At 29.5% G+C, this 17,276-nt stretch overlaps 1 protein-coding gene across 1 annotated transcript; it reads right to left on the bottom strand.

Annotated features, from left to right (window-relative positions):
- Nucleotides 1-5,500: 5,500 nt before the first annotated feature.
- On the bottom strand, nt 5,501-7,489 carry LOC107921369 (2-phytyl-1,4-beta-naphthoquinone methyltransferase, chloroplastic). Its single transcript, XM_016851237.2, has 8 exons — nt 7,332-7,489; nt 7,179-7,243; nt 7,023-7,113; nt 6,870-6,958; nt 6,575-6,708; nt 6,399-6,460; nt 6,157-6,256; nt 5,501-5,801 (listed from the first exon to the last, which is right to left on the bottom strand). Exons 1-8 carry the CDS (start codon nt 7,449-7,451, stop codon nt 5,701-5,703), a joined length of 762 nt encoding a protein of 253 aa, XP_016706726.1. The 5' UTR covers nt 7,452-7,489; the 3' UTR covers nt 5,501-5,700.
- Between the last annotated feature and the right edge of the window lie 9,787 nt (nt 7,490-17,276).

Here is a 17,276-nt window from a genome sequence, read left to right as displayed (position 1 = left end):
AAACTCAATTGCATTTGAAAAAATAAAAATAAAAATTTACAAACTAAGAGTTAATCAAGTAGTTCGAGTTTTGATTTTGAATCGAATCAAATTTTACAATTCGAATAATTCAAATATACGATTGTTGTAAATATCAAATTAAATAATTATTAACTTTACAACTCAAAAAATTATAAAAAATCTAAAGAATATATAGAAAACTTAAAAAATATAAAAAACTTTAAATCCTAACCCTAAACCATAAAACACTAAAATCTACAAAACCCTAACCCTAACCCTACTTTAACAAAAATCAAAACCTTAACCCTAAAAAAATGAACCAGAAAGAAAACGCTTCCAACTAGAAACATTTTCGACCTAATCCCGTAATTTTTCTAGAAACTGACCTAATTCAATTTTTTTTAAAAATCGGCATTTTTGAAAAAGAGGATCCCAATTTCTTTACAACTTTTTTTTCTTTTTTTAAGGTTAACATATATGTTGCGGTTAAATTTTCCGATTGACACTTTAATTTTTTGTTTTGGACTTGGACACATTTTGGTAGGGGTGTGCAAAATTTGGATAAAATCAAAAAAATTCGGTTAACCGACCAAATTCGGTAAATCGGTCGGTTAATCGAATTTTTTTGGTTGGGGGTTGGTTAATTATTTTTTGATTTTTCGGTTAACGATTAATTCGGTTCGAAACCGGCCAGTTAATCCATTTTTTTCAGTTTAACCGAAAAAATTAATAAATAAAATTATAATATATAAATAGGCCCACTATTCACCTAAACCCAATCCAAACTCAAGTATTCAACCCAACCCAATTACCCAACCCAACCCAATCATAAAAATTACAAATAATTTAATAAATAAAAATAAAATTCTAAAACTAAAACTAAAACTAAAACTAAAACTAAAGTCTAAAAGTCTAAAAATAATTTAATTATGTAGGGATTCAATTCGGTTAATTCGATTAATTTTTAATCAAAAATAAAAAACATATAATTTTTGGTTAATTCGGTTAACCGACCAAATTAACCGAAAAAATTTCGGTTCGATTAATTTTTTTGAAAAAATTTCGATTCGGTTAACGGTTAAAGATTTTAAAAGGTCGGTTAATTCGGTTAATATTATTTCGGGTCGGTTAACCGGTCGGTTAACCAATGAACACTCCTACATTTTGGTATCTTTACAGTGGCTTTTTAAAATTTGTTAACGTGACATTAGTAATCAATAGAAAGTTGGTACATGACAAGCTTAAAATCATGACACATGACAATTAATAATAAAAAAAATTAAAAATTAAAATATCTATATAAATTTATTTTACCTGTAGAATTAACTTTTTGTTTGGATTTTGAAATTGTTTTTAAGTAATTTTATATATTTTTAAAATTTTTAATAAAACATCAGCTTTTATATATTATTACTTGAAATTTAAAAATATATAACTTATTTTTTTAAAATATATGACTTAATAAAAATTATAAAAACTATTTCATTTCTAGACTGAATATGGAGAAATGGTTATTTGAATTTAGAAGAGCTTAAACATTCATTTGTCCAAATTGATTTTCGACTTACTTTTTTAGTACATTTATGTATTTTTAATTTTTTTATATTATTATAAATTTCAAATTAAAAAAATATGTAAAATCTAATTTAAAAAATAAATTTATAAAAAAATTATAAATTATTTAATGTCCAAAATAAATATATAGAAATGAATGTACATATTTTGATGAATCTGAATGTTACTTTCTCTAGATTCATCCTGAACGTATTTTTTAGTAATTGTGTATATTTTTAATTTTTTTAAAATATTAGATTTCCTATTATTTTCATTTTAAAACATAAAAATATATCAATCTATAAAAAAAATATAAAAATTATTTCACATCTAAAAAGAACATGAACATGCCGAAGTCCAAACTCAAATATTCCTAGACATCTTTTTATCCAATTTCATTCCAAATGTGTTTTTTTAGTAATTTTATAATTTTTATTTGTTAAATATTAATTTTTAATTCCTGAGGTTTTATAAACAGTTCATGTGTTAGTCAACCTTTTGGTTTGCACACAATGATCTATTGGGTAACAACTTGAATGGAGCGTTTTCTCATTACCATATTCAACTCCTACAATTTTCCACTTACCCATCAAGCATTTCGGGGTTCCGGGATATTATTTTCTAAAAAAAATTGATCGACCTCAACCTCTGTAAGCTACAGGTGATCAAAACTCAATTGCATTTGAAAAAATAAAAATAAAAATTTACAAACTAAGAGTTAATCAAGTAGTTCGAGTTTTGATTTTGAATTGAATCAAATTTTACAATTCGAATAATTCAAATATACGATTGTTGTAAATATCAAATTAAATAATTATTAACTTTACAACTCAAAAAATTACAAAAAATCTAAAGAATATATAGAAAACTTAAAAATATAAAAAAACTTTAAACCCTAACCCTAAACCATAAAACACTAAAATCTACAAAACCCTAACCCTAACCCTACTTTAACAAAAATCAAAACCTTAACCCTAAAAAAATGAACCAGAAAGAAAACGCTTCCAACTAGAAACATTTTAAGCCTAATCCCGTAATTTTTCTAGAAACTGACCTAATTCGATTTTTTTAAAAAAAATCGGCATTTTTGAAAAAGAGGATCCCAATTTCTTTGCAACTTTTTTTTTCTTTTTTTTTAAGGTTAACATATATGTTGCAGTTAAATTTTCCGATTGACACTTTAATTTTTTGTTTTGGACTTGGACACATTTTGGTATGGGTGTGCAAAATTTGGGTAAAACCGAAAAAAATCGGTTAACCGACCAAATTCGGTTAATCGGTCGGTTAACCGAATTTTTTCGGTTTAACCGAAAAAATTAATAAATAAAACTATAATATATAAATAGGCCCACTATTCACCTAAACCCAATCCAAACCCAAGTATTCAACCCTACCCAATCCAATCATAAAAATTACAAATAATTTAATAAATAAAAATAAAATTCTAAAACTAAAACTAAAACTAAAACTAAAGTCTAAAAGTGTAAAAATAATTTAATTATGTAGGGATTCAATTCGGTTAATTCGGGTAATTCGGTTAATTTGGTTAATTCGGTTAATTTTTAACCAAAAATAAAAAACATATAATTTTTGGTTAATTCAGTTAACTGACCGAATTAACCGAAAAAATTTCAGTTTGGTTAATTTTTTTGAAAAAATTTCGGTTCGGTTAACGGTTAAAAATTTTAAAAGGTCGGTTAATTCGGTTAATATTATTTCGAGTCGGTTAACCAGTCGGTTAACCAATGAACACTCCTACATTTTGGTACCTTTACAGTGGCTTTTTAAAATTTGTTAACGTGACATTAGTAATCAATAGAAAGTTGGTACATGACAAGCTTAAAATCATGACACATGACAATTAATAATAAAAAAAATTAAAAATTAAAAAATCTATATAAATTTATTTTACCTGGAGAATTAACTTTTTGTTTGGATTTTGAAATTGTTTTTAAGTAATTTTATATATTTTTAAAATTTTTAATAAAATATCAGCTTTTATATATTATTACTTGAAATTTAAAAATATATAAAACTTATTTTTTTAAAATATATGACTTAATAAAAATTATAAAAACTATTTCATTTCTAGACTGAATATGGAGAAATGGTTATTTGAATTTAGAAGAGCTTGAACATTCATTTGTCCAAATTGATTTTCGACTTGCTTTTTTAGTACATTTATATATTTTTAATTTTTTTTATATTATTATAAATTTCAAATTAAAAAAATATGTAAAATCTAATATAAAAAATAAATTTATAAAAAAATTATAAATTATTTAATGTCCAAAATAAATATATAGAAATGAATGTCCATATTTTGATGAATCTGAATGTTACTTTCTCTAGATTCATCCTGAACGTATTTTTTAGTAATTGTGTATATTTTTAAATTTTTTTTAAATATTAGATTTCCTATTATTTTCATTTTAAAACATAAAAATATATCAATCTATAAAAAAATATAAAAATTATTTCACATCTAAAAAGAACATGAACATGCCGAAGTCCAAACTAGACCTGTCCATAGGCCGGGCCGGGTCGAGTTCGGGCCGAGCCTGAAAAAATTTTTCGGCCTGACTCTTAGGCCCGGGCCTGGCCCGGCCTGAAATATGGGCCTAAAATTTTACCTAGGCCCGGCCCGGCCCGGAAAAAAATAATAAGCCCGAGCCCGGCCCGATTTTTAATAAACAGAAAAAAATATTTTAAAAATAAAAAATAAAAAAAAATATTTTTAAAGTATTTTAAAATTAAAAAATAAAAATAAAAAAATATATTTATTATATTCGGGCCGGGCCGGGCGGGGCTCGAGCCAAAAAAGTTGAGCCCGAGCCCGGTCCATTTTTTAAACGGGCCTCGTTTTTTTGCCTAAGCCCATATTTCGGGCCTATATTTTTACCCGAATCCTCCCATATTTCGGGCGGGCCATCGGGCGGGCCGGGCCGGGCCGCCCGGCCCATGGACAGGTCTAGTCCAAACTCAAATACTCCTAGACATCTTTTTATCCAATTTCATTCCAAATGTGTTTTTTTAGTAATTTTATAATTTTTATTTGTTAAATATTAATTTTTAATTCCTCAGGTTTTATAAACAGTTCATCTGTTAGTATTTGATATTATATGTTTTGACATTCATAAAAAAAAAAACTAAATATATATAAAATAACTTAAAAAAATTAACACGCCTGATTGAAGTGATTAAAAAGGCACGTTTTACATGATAAAGATTTTAGCGAATGCTTCCCTAAATAAAAAAAAAAGAAAGCAAATGCTCTAAAAAATATCGCCATCCATGCTCAAAGATCATAGATGACAAAATAGTTAGATTATTGTCATCAAAGCTGATAATTTTGTCGTATGCATAAAAAAAAATTATGTTGAATATTTATTAGTTTTGTTATAAGCAATACAAAGATCAACCTTCCTTACATATATATAGGTAGAAGTGAATAAAATTTGATTCAATTCGAAAAATTTGATAAAAAATTCAAATTTTGAATTAAATAGTTGAAGTTATTCGGATAAACTCGAATAAAAAATAAAAATTATTAATTTAACTCAAATATGAATTACATAATTCGAGTTATCCAAAAATTCAAATAAGAAATAGCAAAACAAAGTCGTTTTGATAAATATTTACCCATTAAGTTAATGTTTATATAGTTAAATAATCTTGTGCTTCGTCCACTAGTTAAATAATCGGTCTATATAAACGCAACATTGGGTATAAATAATAAGATTCATTAACTCGACTCGATTCGAAAAAAAATTCAAATTGAGTTCGATTGCTAAAATAGAATTTGTCAACTCGACTAACTTGAAATTTTTTGACTCAAGTCAATCGAATGTTCACCCTTTATATAGGTGATTTGTATATTTCTTTGGGCAAGGAGGCTTGGGGTTGGGGTGTTTTGATACCGCTTTGGAGTAGATCCAAGGCCCTGTTTAGCTAATCTATGAACTTTATTGCAAATTTGATGCAAAACTGAAGCATTATTCTTTTTGTAGATTTCTCAATCATAACACTAAGGATTCAATTTAACAACAAAATCCACACTGCATTTAGAAAAGGTTAGGAATTCCTATGCATGAAGATGCTTTCCTCCTCAACAACTAAACCGAACATCAAATGCATGAAATTACTTTAACGTGCGGCTACTAGGTTCCCCATGAGGCCTCCGCCTATCTCGTAATGTCTGGCATAAGAAAACCCTGCATCTAAGGCCAGTTTCTCCAATTCCTTCCCTACAACAGAGGCCAAGTATTTATTCAAAAGCTATTGTCATATCACATCCTCCCTAAACTTCGTATCAATGGTTCCGACAGTCTGAGAACCCATACATACTGCATAGTTTCGTGTGTGGATACAGTAGTTTCATTTTTGCAAAGAAAAACATCTATTTTACAAAGAAAATCTGACTAATACGCTACTGATATAGATCTAATAGACACTTTAGTTACGGGAATCTACAACTTTCTAAACAAAGATTAAATGAAGTTAGATTTCAAAGACTTAGTTTGATAACATCTAGAAAAACGAATCATCAGTGAAAAGAAAATAATTCAGCATGAATAGACATAGGCAATTGAAGGAATGAACCTGTTAAAAATTCATCAATGGAAGTTTTCAAATACTGGTACTCCTTGGCAAGGCCGTAAACTGTTGCCGTTGGTACTACAACATTATCAATCATCCATTCCTTTCCGAAAGAAAAACTTTTGATCGTCAATGGCATCTTTCAGAATTGAACTTAATGTGCAACAAGTGCAAGGTGACATTCGTCACTACCGCAACTCTTTACGATGTTCAAATATCTAAAAAGTTGGGGCAGTGCTGTATACCTGAAACAATGCAGTAAATGGCTGCATGCTTTTATTGAAGTCGAGGATCGATACCCTTGAGCCTGCAGAAAGAAGCAACCTTTAAAGTATTTTCAATTTTCCATCAAGTTCAATTAAAAAAGAAAACCTATATGCCAACAAGAGAAACAGAAGATTTGAGTATATAGTCTATAGACCAGGCTTTAGAACTCGGAACATCTCCTGCATAGCTCGACGTTTATCAACCACATTGCGCAGCCCATAACCCATAGTAATAGCATCAAAGTAACCATTAGAAAATGGCAAATCGAGTGCATCACCTTCAACCCATCTAGATTCAATTCCAAACACAAATTATGTCATGATAAGACAAAACTTATAATGGTTTTATGCACAATAGAAGATAAGTTTGTAATACTTCACCTATGACCTCCATTATTGAAAGAGCATTTTCATACTAGTTAGTTAACGACAAGATTTACCAGTGCTCACTCAATGTTATTGTAGCAAGCCTTTGAAAGCAAGTATTGGCGTGATGAAGCAATTGATAGTTGTTCTTTCGAGAAATCGAGGCCAATTACCTACACACTTAGCACCTCAGATACTATTTGTATTTTGGTATAAAACAATTCAAAACAAGCATACTTTGCCGTCGGCACCGGCCTTCTCAGACATGAGGAAGGTTAAATCCCCGCTTCCACAGCACAAATCCAAGAGGGAATCTCCCGTTTTGGCCCTGTTTCAGTGCTTGGTAAATAAAAATTCAACGAAACAAAAAGGGGGAGAAATTTGAATACCAACCCACTCCATGATACAGCCATGCGTTTCCATATACGATGCTGACCCAAACTCAGCAAATCATTCAGCTGCAAATGTTATCAAAACCAAAGGCAAAAATTACGAGAAGAAGAAGACTGGTTGAATAAAAGGATAGAGAGGTGAAAGATGGGTTACGTTATCATAAACAGGGGCAATGCGGTTAAAAAGCTGCTGGCGGTCGCTAGCGCAACGAACGGAATGGCGTTTGAACCGGGAAGTTGGTAGTAGTGGAACTGAGAATTGAAGAGAATGCATTTTCTGTTCTTCGTCTGCTCAAGTTCTGAATTTTTACGTCTTTTTATCTTTTAATCGTACATTCTAAATACCGACGATCCAAATCAGGCCATTACTATTTAGGGCTTAAGTTGAGACCAAGCCCATCATCTTCACGGATGCTTGGACTGTTGTCAATTTTTCATAAAAACTCCTGTCTATTTTTATTTCGTCATTTCTTAGTTTTTTTTTTTACTTTTTCAAATTTTAAAATTTTAATTCTCATCAAACAATAATTGTTAAATTCATTAAGTAAAATTATGATATTTTCAAATTTTGGTGTGCAAAACATATTATTATATATGTAATGTCATGTCAACTTATTATTTCCACATAATACTCATTAAAATTCAGTTAATGAATTATCGAATGTCATTTTTGTTAAGATTGAAATTTTAAAATTTGAAAAGTATAGGGAATTAGAATGACCTAGTTGAAGAAAATGGACTAAATCTACAACTGTACATATAGTACAAAAATAGTAATTAAATTTAACTAAATGAATTTAAATGCTACTGTTTAGGGCAAGACCAAAATTTGAAAATTAGAAAAGTACAAGGACTAAAATTGATCAAATAAAAGCATAGGGACTAAATCCATAGCTTTTGCAAAGTACATGTACTAATAGCAGAATTTAACCTAGTAGAGGAGATATCGATTCGGTTCAGTCGAGATTTTTAGATTTTTTGAACCACCTATTATAATTCGGTTCAGTTCTTGGTTTTCCCATATTAATTTTTGGTTTGATTTTTTAAACTTATTTTGATAAAATAAGCTTTGTTTATGGCTTTTGACTATTATTTGACAAAAATTCAAAGGTATTTTTCGTAAATACTTCTAAAAAACAATAATTTTTCAAGAACTTTTAAATTATTTTTATTATTTTAAATATAAAATTTTTATTTTTATACCATAAAATTTAAAATTAAATATATTTTAAATAAAAAATAGAATTCAATTTGGTTTCGAGTAATCGCGGTTTTTGAACTTGCATTTCATAAACCATCTAAATACCTCAGTTCGGGTCGGTTTTTGGTTTGGTTGATTTTTTTGCTTAGCCCTAGATTACAGCCTTTCAAATAAATAAATAAAGGCACAATGTCTTATTTGACCTTTTAACTTTACAAAAAAATCATTTTAGTCATTCATTTAATTTTCGTCTCTTTTACCTCTTGAATTTGCGATTTTTGTCAAATCACCCTAAAATAGATATGAACATATATGTGACTACCATGTGGATGCCACATTAGCAATTAATTAATTTTTTGATATTTTTTAAAATTTTTTAAAAAATTATAATATAATTTATTTTTTAAAAAAATAAAAAATTATATATTTTTAAATTAAAAAAATTAATTAATTGTTGATGTGACATCCACATGGACTGCAATGTTAGCAAAGTTAACATTTGTTAAGAGCAAAGATTGAAGTTACATGAGAATCCAAAATCAATCTTGTAGTATTTTGTAGGTCAAATTTGACTAGACTTTTCGAGATGCTCTGATAGATTTTTGGGTGGTTCTTGTAATACTCCGAAAATTTTTACAGTAAGGAAAATAATATAATATCTCTGATATAGTAAAATAAGGAAATAAAGTGCTAAAAAGGGGTAATTTTGAGTTATGGAAATATTGGGAAGTATATTATAACATATTAATTCAAGAAAGGATTAAATCGCAAAAGTGAGAAAAGTTTTGTTACCCAAAGTAAATACTCAAAAATTGAGGGGTTAAAGTGTAAATATGAAAAAGTTGAAGGACCAATGGTGTAAATATTTTAAGGGTGGAATGATCTAGAAACTAAGAAAAATGGATGGATTAGGACCAAATTGAAAAAGGTGAAGAAGTTTGAGGGACTAAATCACAATTTTACCAAATTAAGTGATGACTCAACGATAGAATTTTAAAAGATTATAAAAGGCAAAATGGTCAATTAGAAGAGAGAGAAATCTAGAAGATAATGATGATGTTGGAGATATTTTAGATTAATAAATAAATAAATATTAGTTTATTAATATTTTAATTTGATTTTTTTAAATGATATTATTTTATTATTATTAATTTATTTAGTATATATATATGTGGAAAGAAGGATGAAAAGCAACCATCCCCACCATTTTTGCATGCATTAACGTGAGAAGAAGAGGGAAAGAAAGAAAGTTTTGCTTTCTTTACAATTTGGTCTTTTCACCAAAAATCTACCATTTTCACTTAGAAATCAAAGAAATTTCCATAGCCATCAAGAGAGAAAATTGACAAGGAGACTATGGGAAGCTAGAATATCAAGTTAGATTCAAGAAATAGAGGTTGGAGAAGAGAGAAAATAAAGTTAAAGATTGAAGTCAATTGAGCAAGGTAAGAACATCGTGATTTCAATATATTTTTGAGTTTGATATTATTGAAAAAGTATGAGATTGATGTTAAAGTAGGGTTTTATTATATAAGGTTATATGTTCTTGATATGTTAGTGAAGAGAAAATAAGAGCAAGTGTTGAGAAATAGTGTAGAGAAGGAAAGTAAGTGTTATAGACTTAGTAATCAATGTTTTGCACTATAACAGTTTTGGACAGCAGCAGTAGGTTAACTTTGAAAAATCACCATAAATTGTGAAAATCGAATTAGAGGATGAATAAAACATGAAATTAAATATTATTGAGTATAGTTTCTCATAGATGAAACGGTGTAAGAAATAGAATTTTAAATAATGAGATATAATAAATTTTGTGAGACAAGGTCAGAATGAATTCGGGTTCCCCTGTTCTGACTTTGTAAAATCATCAAAAATTTAAGAAAAATAATTAAGGGTTATAATTTATATTCTTAGAATCCTTAATGAGTCTATTTTCAAAGTAAATAAACGGAAATATCATCTGAATTCTGTACAATTAGATAATTCATTTTTAGTGAAGAGTGGTCGGAACTGTCAGACAGCAAAATAGGGGAAACTTTAAAGAATAAACTGTACTATTTGGCTGAACCAAAAATTCTGAAAATTTTATGGTAATAATATATATAAGTCTAGTTTCAGGGAAAATTTACAGATCTTAGTTTAGAGCTCTTTATCTCCAGATAAAAATAATTTAGTGACTGTAACTCGACTAGACAGCTTTGAATTTAAATATAAGTGAATAGTGAAATTATGTATAATGCTATTTAAGTGTGTTATATGCATCAGGGATGTGGGACGGAGAGGAGGAGGAGGAAAATAAAGTATATGAATGAATTGTGTATAATTGGTTATATTCTTGATTATAATTGATAAACGATGAAATAGAAATGATGCTTATATTTGTGCATTATTGGTCATGGTCTAAGCTCATGTATGAAAATAAAGTTTCATAGTATGTTTGTATGGTATATTTGGTATATGATTTGGCATAAAAAAAATATCATGAATGGTTTATGAATTAACACATGTTGGTAAGCGTGATACATGAATAAATGTTGTGCTCATCCATGCTTATAATGCTTATGCTATATGTGTATTTGGCTAACACATTTAGTGTTGAAATGAGAATAAAATAAAAATACGAAAATTGAATAAATGATCAAAATGAGCGGAATGCCGGATTTGAGTACTTCTGATCAGTGACAAGTGACAAAGTGATAAGTGGTAGCTTTAGCTACACTTATCTGATCAAGTGACAAAGTGATAAGTGGTAGCCTTAGCTACACTTATCTGATCAAGTGACAAAGTGATAAGTGGTAGCCTTAGCTACACTTATCTGATCAAGTGACAAAGTGATAAGTGATAGCCTTAGCTACACTTATCTGATCAAGTGACAAAGTGATAAGTGGTAGCCTTAGCTACACTTATCTGATCAAGTGACAAAGTGATAAGTGGTAGTTTTAGCTACACTTATCTGATCAGGAACAAGTGATAAGTGGTGACAAAGTGATAAGTGGTAACTTTAGCTACACTTATCTGATCAAGTGGCAAAGTGATAAGTGGTAGCCTAGCTACACTTATCTGATCAGGGACAAGTGATAAGTGATCATACGTAAGACCATAGTTATACTATGGCAAAGTGAAAGTGAAGTACTCAATTTTCCGTAATCGTTTCCTAATTTGATTAAGGATGGTAAGTGACAAATGGACCCAAAAGAATTAAAGAAAATGGATAAGTGATAGTGTATTTATACCAGGATGATGCTGTTATATAAGCTAAAATGATATATTCATTGCAAAATTTAGAATTTCATAAATGTGTTAGAATGGTATAATCGATAAAAGTTGAGTTAAATAGTAAATACGTATTAGTGTTGAACTTAATGACATTAAATTGTACGCGAATTAAATGAAAATTGCTAATGATATGATTTAAATTGTGAGCATGAGAAATTGCGAATTTAATGAAATAGAAATGAAGCATTAAATTGCATGAGTATGTATCGGGTCTCGTAGGCCCTAATTATTATGATCATAATATTTTGATGATATCTTATGAAAAATTATAAAAGCATGTTAATAATTTTGAAAATTTTAATTTAGATGAAAATTTATAACTCGGTTAAATACGTTTACAAGTGTATGTGTTCTAGTAATGCCTCGTACCCTATTCCAGTGTCGGATACGGGTAAGGGACGTTACAGTTCTTGTTCCCAAATCATAGATCTTCGGTTTCTCTTTGAAATGGTTTTTGAATCACTTGATTTCTAGGTTTGTAGCCCAAGATATGATTGTTTTCGTAATGCAATGCAGTCCCCTACGAGATATTTGAGATTAATTGTTGGGTTTCACAAGAGTAACTTTAACTTGAATTTTCATGACCTTCCGACCATATTTTAAAGCGATACTTGTCCCATATCATTTATATTTGAGTCCTCCTAGAAACGGTTTTTGAATCACTTAATTTTGAAGTCTATAACTCAAAATATGGTTGTTTCCCTAAATGAGTACGATTCCCTACGAGTAGTTTAAATTCAATTACAAATTAATTTCTTTAACTTGTCAAAGTAAATCAAAACACAACCAAATACTAGATTATTGATGTTAACTATCGAATGTGATTCTAAATGCATTAAAATTTTTAAAATCCCGCCGTGCAATCCACCATGTTTTTTCCATCAATAAGTACCTGTTGCTTAATCTAATTACCTATTTTTGCTACATATTATAAGAAATAAGAAAAAAAAACAAACTATCAACTAAAAATTAGTGTCGTATAAGAATGTTGTGGTTATTAATGTTGTCACAAGCTCAACCACTACATTCACACAAACACAAATCTTAGCAACTATATTATATTAAGGACTTGAAAAAATATTATTAGCCAATAACAATGGATGATTTTTTTATCACTTGCAAACAAATCAAATATAAAACCTTGTTCTGTTGGCTTCAATGGAAAATATGAATTTGGGATTGAAAATCAAAAAGAAGAGAAGACCAATATGAGCCGCAACAAAATTAGGAAGAAATTGGTAGGACTTTTGTAATAAAAGCTAGTATTTAAAAAAAGTTACATTTATAATTGTGACTTATATTTATTACAAAGCAGTTAATTTGAAGATCTTATAAAGCATGATTCATGATTCTAAGTTTAATAAAAGTAGAAAAGTATAATGATAAATTTAATTTTTAACTTTTGTATTTTTTGTCAATTGGACTTATTAAATTTTACCTTCAACCTTATAAAAAGAGTTAATTCGTTTTTTAACGGAATGCTGACTAAAACATTATGTTTTTAACAATGTTAATGTGGCAACCCACGAGAGAATTTACATGTACTTCATGCTAACATGACACTATTTGTCTTATATGCCATGTCACCAAATAATTTAAAAATTATAAATATTCAAAAAAATTCAAAAAATTAGCATGAAGTACACATGGATTGTCATGTAGACTATGGTGTTTAAAAATTTAATGTTTTAGTTGGTATTTCATTTTAAAAAATAAGTTTACTCTTTTTCTAAATGTTGATAGTCAAATTTAACTTTTTTTAAAAGGTTAAGGGCCAAATTTAGCTAAAAAAAAAGAATAAGTGTCAAATTGATAAAAGATGCAAATGTTAAGAGTTGAATTTATCATTATGCCAAATAGAAACAACAATTTAGTTTAACTTTTTAATTTGTAACTGTTATACCCCCTAACCCTTTGGGCACAACTCCTTGAGAATCATGGCCAACACCTCGATAAATACCCTAGAGCACCATTCCTTATGAACTAGGCCCAAGCACTACACCTTGAGAAAACCCCTCCTGTACCACCTCTTGGAGCATCAAATGTGTGAACTCCATGCCAAACATCTCGCTTGACCACGATATGAGAACTCCTCCAAAACCCCTTGGTTCAGGCACATCTGTACATAAACCATGTAAGGGCCCTACTGAACCACCATTTATGACACCAACCGCCGAAAACTAATTTCGTCTAACATGATTGTGTAACATCTTGGTTTTTCAGTGGTGTCAAAAAAGGCGATTTCAGAACCTCATTTTCGTAAACCGAGTTTGTATATTTAATATTTACGGAGTTGGTATAAAATTTTATTAAAGTTTGGTTTAGTAATTTGTTGAATTAATTGCTTAATTAGGGTACAAAGACTAAATTGTAAAAGTCTTATCGCTATAGGTTTTTAATTGGCCAAAGATTTAGGGACTTGAATTCTAATTAATCAAAGGTCCAAAATGACAATTTAACCATTTTGAAATATGTGTTAGTGGATAATGATGATTTATGCACTAAGATGGGATTAGTCATTAATTAAGTTAATTAACCTAACTTAATTAAAGCTTAATTGTACTATATATACTAAAGTTAGTGGAAGAATCTAAACTTTATCTTCTACCTCATTCAGTCCAGATGAGAAGAAAAATTTTAGATTAGGTAAGAATTCTAAGTCTTTTTTTTTTTGTAATCTGTATGTTTTTAAGGTCATGGGAGCTTAATTTAGCTAGCTCATGTACCAATTTGTAAAATTGTTAAAGTTTTTGAAAGTTTCCATTGTTGATCTATTGAAGAAATTGGTGATAAATTGATAGATTTTAAGCTTAAAACATGAAAAAGGACTAGATTGTAAAGTTTAATAATTAGTATTCTTCATAAGGACTAAAGTGAATAAAATATAAAATTGATGTGAAATTCTAGTAATAGTAGGTAGTATAGGGTCTATAATGAATTTAATTGAGGTCAGTTTTCAAGTTGAAGCTCAAAATTTAAAGTTTTGGTTATTTCAGTTTAAGAGACTAAATTGAATAAAATGTAAAACTTTAGGGGTATCAAAAATGAAATTTTCTAGGTTAATTCATGTCATGATATAATGTATAAATGTTTAATATTGATGAATTGAATGGAATAATTATATGGATCGAGAATTGGATCAAAGTGAAGATAATCGGGGAAAAGCAAAAGTTGTAGATTAGTTCTTAAAGTTTCAGCTTGTTTGGTGTTTTAACCAAGTAAGTTCATATGAAACTTACTACATTATTTTATACTATGTTAAAGTTTGTTCTATTACATTTATGTGTTAGATGGAAGTGAATTAGTGAATTTGGCACTAATGGCTCGAAATGGACTGATTTGTAAATTCATGTGAATATTGGTTATATGGAAACAAAACTGGATGTACATGAGATGGTTGACTGAATATATGTCTCATAATGAGAAATGAAATTGTGTACAGGAATTAATAATGTCAGTTATACAGAAACGATGCCTGAGTGAACTTAGTAAATGGTTAGGATACGTATGACAAGCCATTATGGTTATACGCGCGATTAATCTGAGATTTTACATGTTATTATGAGATCTAGAATTTTTTGCAAATTCTCAAATTATATGTATCGTAGGTTTAGCCCAAATGGGGAACCTCGATATAATGTCAGCTTGTGTGAGCAATTCTGTTAAAATGTTAGCTTGTGTGAGCAACCCTAAAATACTGCCAGCTTGTGTGAACATTACATTCTCGTGTATCTGAGTCCATTTTACTATAGTTTCACCCAACGATGTTCAAATGATTGGAAATGAAATTTAATTCATGAAATGATAATGAAATGGTATTGATGATACTTGATGTTAAATTGTTATATGATTTTATTTTGAATGTTGACAATGTTTACGATTTAAGAACGTAACCAACGTATTTGATTTGTGATGATGTTGCATGTAGAGATATGTCTTATTGTGCCAAGGAAAGTTAAATTGGTAGTCAAATAGAATAATTTTTTATGTTGAAGTGATCAAGGTAAGCTTTTAGTTTCTATATGAACTTACTAAGCATTTTATATGCTTACCTAGTTGTTTTCCCTTTTCCTTGTAGATCGTTACCTTACGAAACACGTCAAGCTGGATCATCTTGAAGCTTACACTATCCTCTTTGCGGTAGCTTTTTGGTCATCTTGTGTCAAGAATTGTGACATGTATATAAGTGTTTTGGTATATACCTTAATGTATAAGATGTCTCGATGAGTTTTGGTAACTTTTGATGAATATGGTGCCTGTGATGATTTTGAATGCTGTTCATGAAAAATAGTTTGGTTAATGCATGAATTAGCAATGTTCGATGTTTTTGGGAAGTTGATATTTGAACCTTTTCAACTTAGTATGTTATATTGGTAAGATGAGGTAAGTTGAATGGCTAAAATGATGCCTAGTTAAAATGGTAAGTTTGATTGATATGTTTGAGATATGTATTGGTTGATTTGATTCATGTTTAAGGGTTAAAAGGCTTTAGGTTGTAAAATGAACATATGTGTTTGAAATTATGGTGAAATGGTACGTTTGAATATGACGTAACATAGGTAAATATAGGTGTTTGAATGATTTGGTTGGTATTGGTTTATGGTATCGAAATGTTTAATCATAATTGATGAATTGATATTAGAAGTTGATATGGAGTTGAAATTGTATGTTTGAACCTATTTAGTATGTTTTAGGTAAGTTTTAAGTAATTTGGAAATGGTATGTAATGCACTTATTGAATGATTATAGTTAGAGTTATAAAATAGGTAGCAAATGGTACAATTTTAACAAAAACAGGGTCTTTATCCTAATGAGCATCTTTCCTCACCGCAATGTCAAGTGGTCTGACATCATAACATGACATAAAGTTTTGGCGACGTCACGATGTGGAAGAGATGATGTCACGACATTGGCCTTGAACTTTTAAAACTTTACAATTTGGTCATGTTTCGTGCTTGGGTTGGCAAAAAAGCTTTCGTAAGCTCGATTAAGACTCAAAATGGATTGTTTAATATGGAATGAATGTGTTTGACATTGAATTGTATGTGTGAATGATTAGTTTACCATGAATTTGACTGTAGTTACTCCGTCAATAAATGTAGCAACCTTTACCTCAAATCCAACGATCAGGTCGGGCAAGGGGTGTTACATTTAGTGGTATCAAAGCTACGGTTTAGTCAATTCTAGGACTAAGCATAGCCTGTGTTGAGTCTACAAATACATGCCACAATAACCTGTGGTAGTGTGATGCCTTCTGATCCGAATTGACTCTGTTTTCTTATATAGATAAATCATGTCGATCAAATCCAATCGAGTTGTATATGATGAAGTTGAAAGTAATATTCCCGCTTCTGAATAGGGAGCTACCCATAGTTTGACCATTTCGCAAGGGCTAAGGGGTGAAGCAAAATATGCCTTCTTTCAAATGATGAACTAATGGTTCACTCATTTTGTGGGAGCTACTCTTTTAGCTCCACAACCTCAAATGCACCCTCCTCCTCTAGTAGTGCCTCCCGTGGCACCCCCTCGTCCTCAAGGTCCTAATACGATGCTTGTAAGTCATCCTCTGATGAATTACTATGTACTTCGGAGTGGAAGAGTTTAAAGGCAAGAAAGATGATG

Source organism: Gossypium hirsutum, chromosome D01 (assembly GCF_007990345.1).
Source record: "Gossypium hirsutum isolate 1008001.06 chromosome D01, Gossypium_hirsutum_v2.1, whole genome shotgun sequence".
Classification (NCBI taxonomy): Eukaryota; Viridiplantae; Streptophyta; class Magnoliopsida; order Malvales; family Malvaceae; genus Gossypium; species Gossypium hirsutum.
The sequence above is the reverse complement of the archived record's forward strand: the minus strand, read 5'-3'. Positions and strand labels throughout refer to the sequence as shown.

Bases quoted from the DNA above. Each gene is read 5' to 3' on its own strand.
- LOC107921369 (XM_016851237.2), bottom strand. From the start codon at position 7,451: ATGCATTCTCTTCAATTCTCAGTTCCACTACTACCAACTTCCCGGTTC. The intron at 7,114-7,178 runs GTTGGTATTCAA...GCACTGAAACAG, and splicing joins ATGGCTGTATCATGGAGTGG to GGCCAAAACGGGAGATTCCC. The intron at 6,257-6,398 runs GTATACAGCACT...TCTTTCGGAAAG, and splicing joins CATTTACTGCATTGTTTCAG to GAATGGATGATTGATAATGT.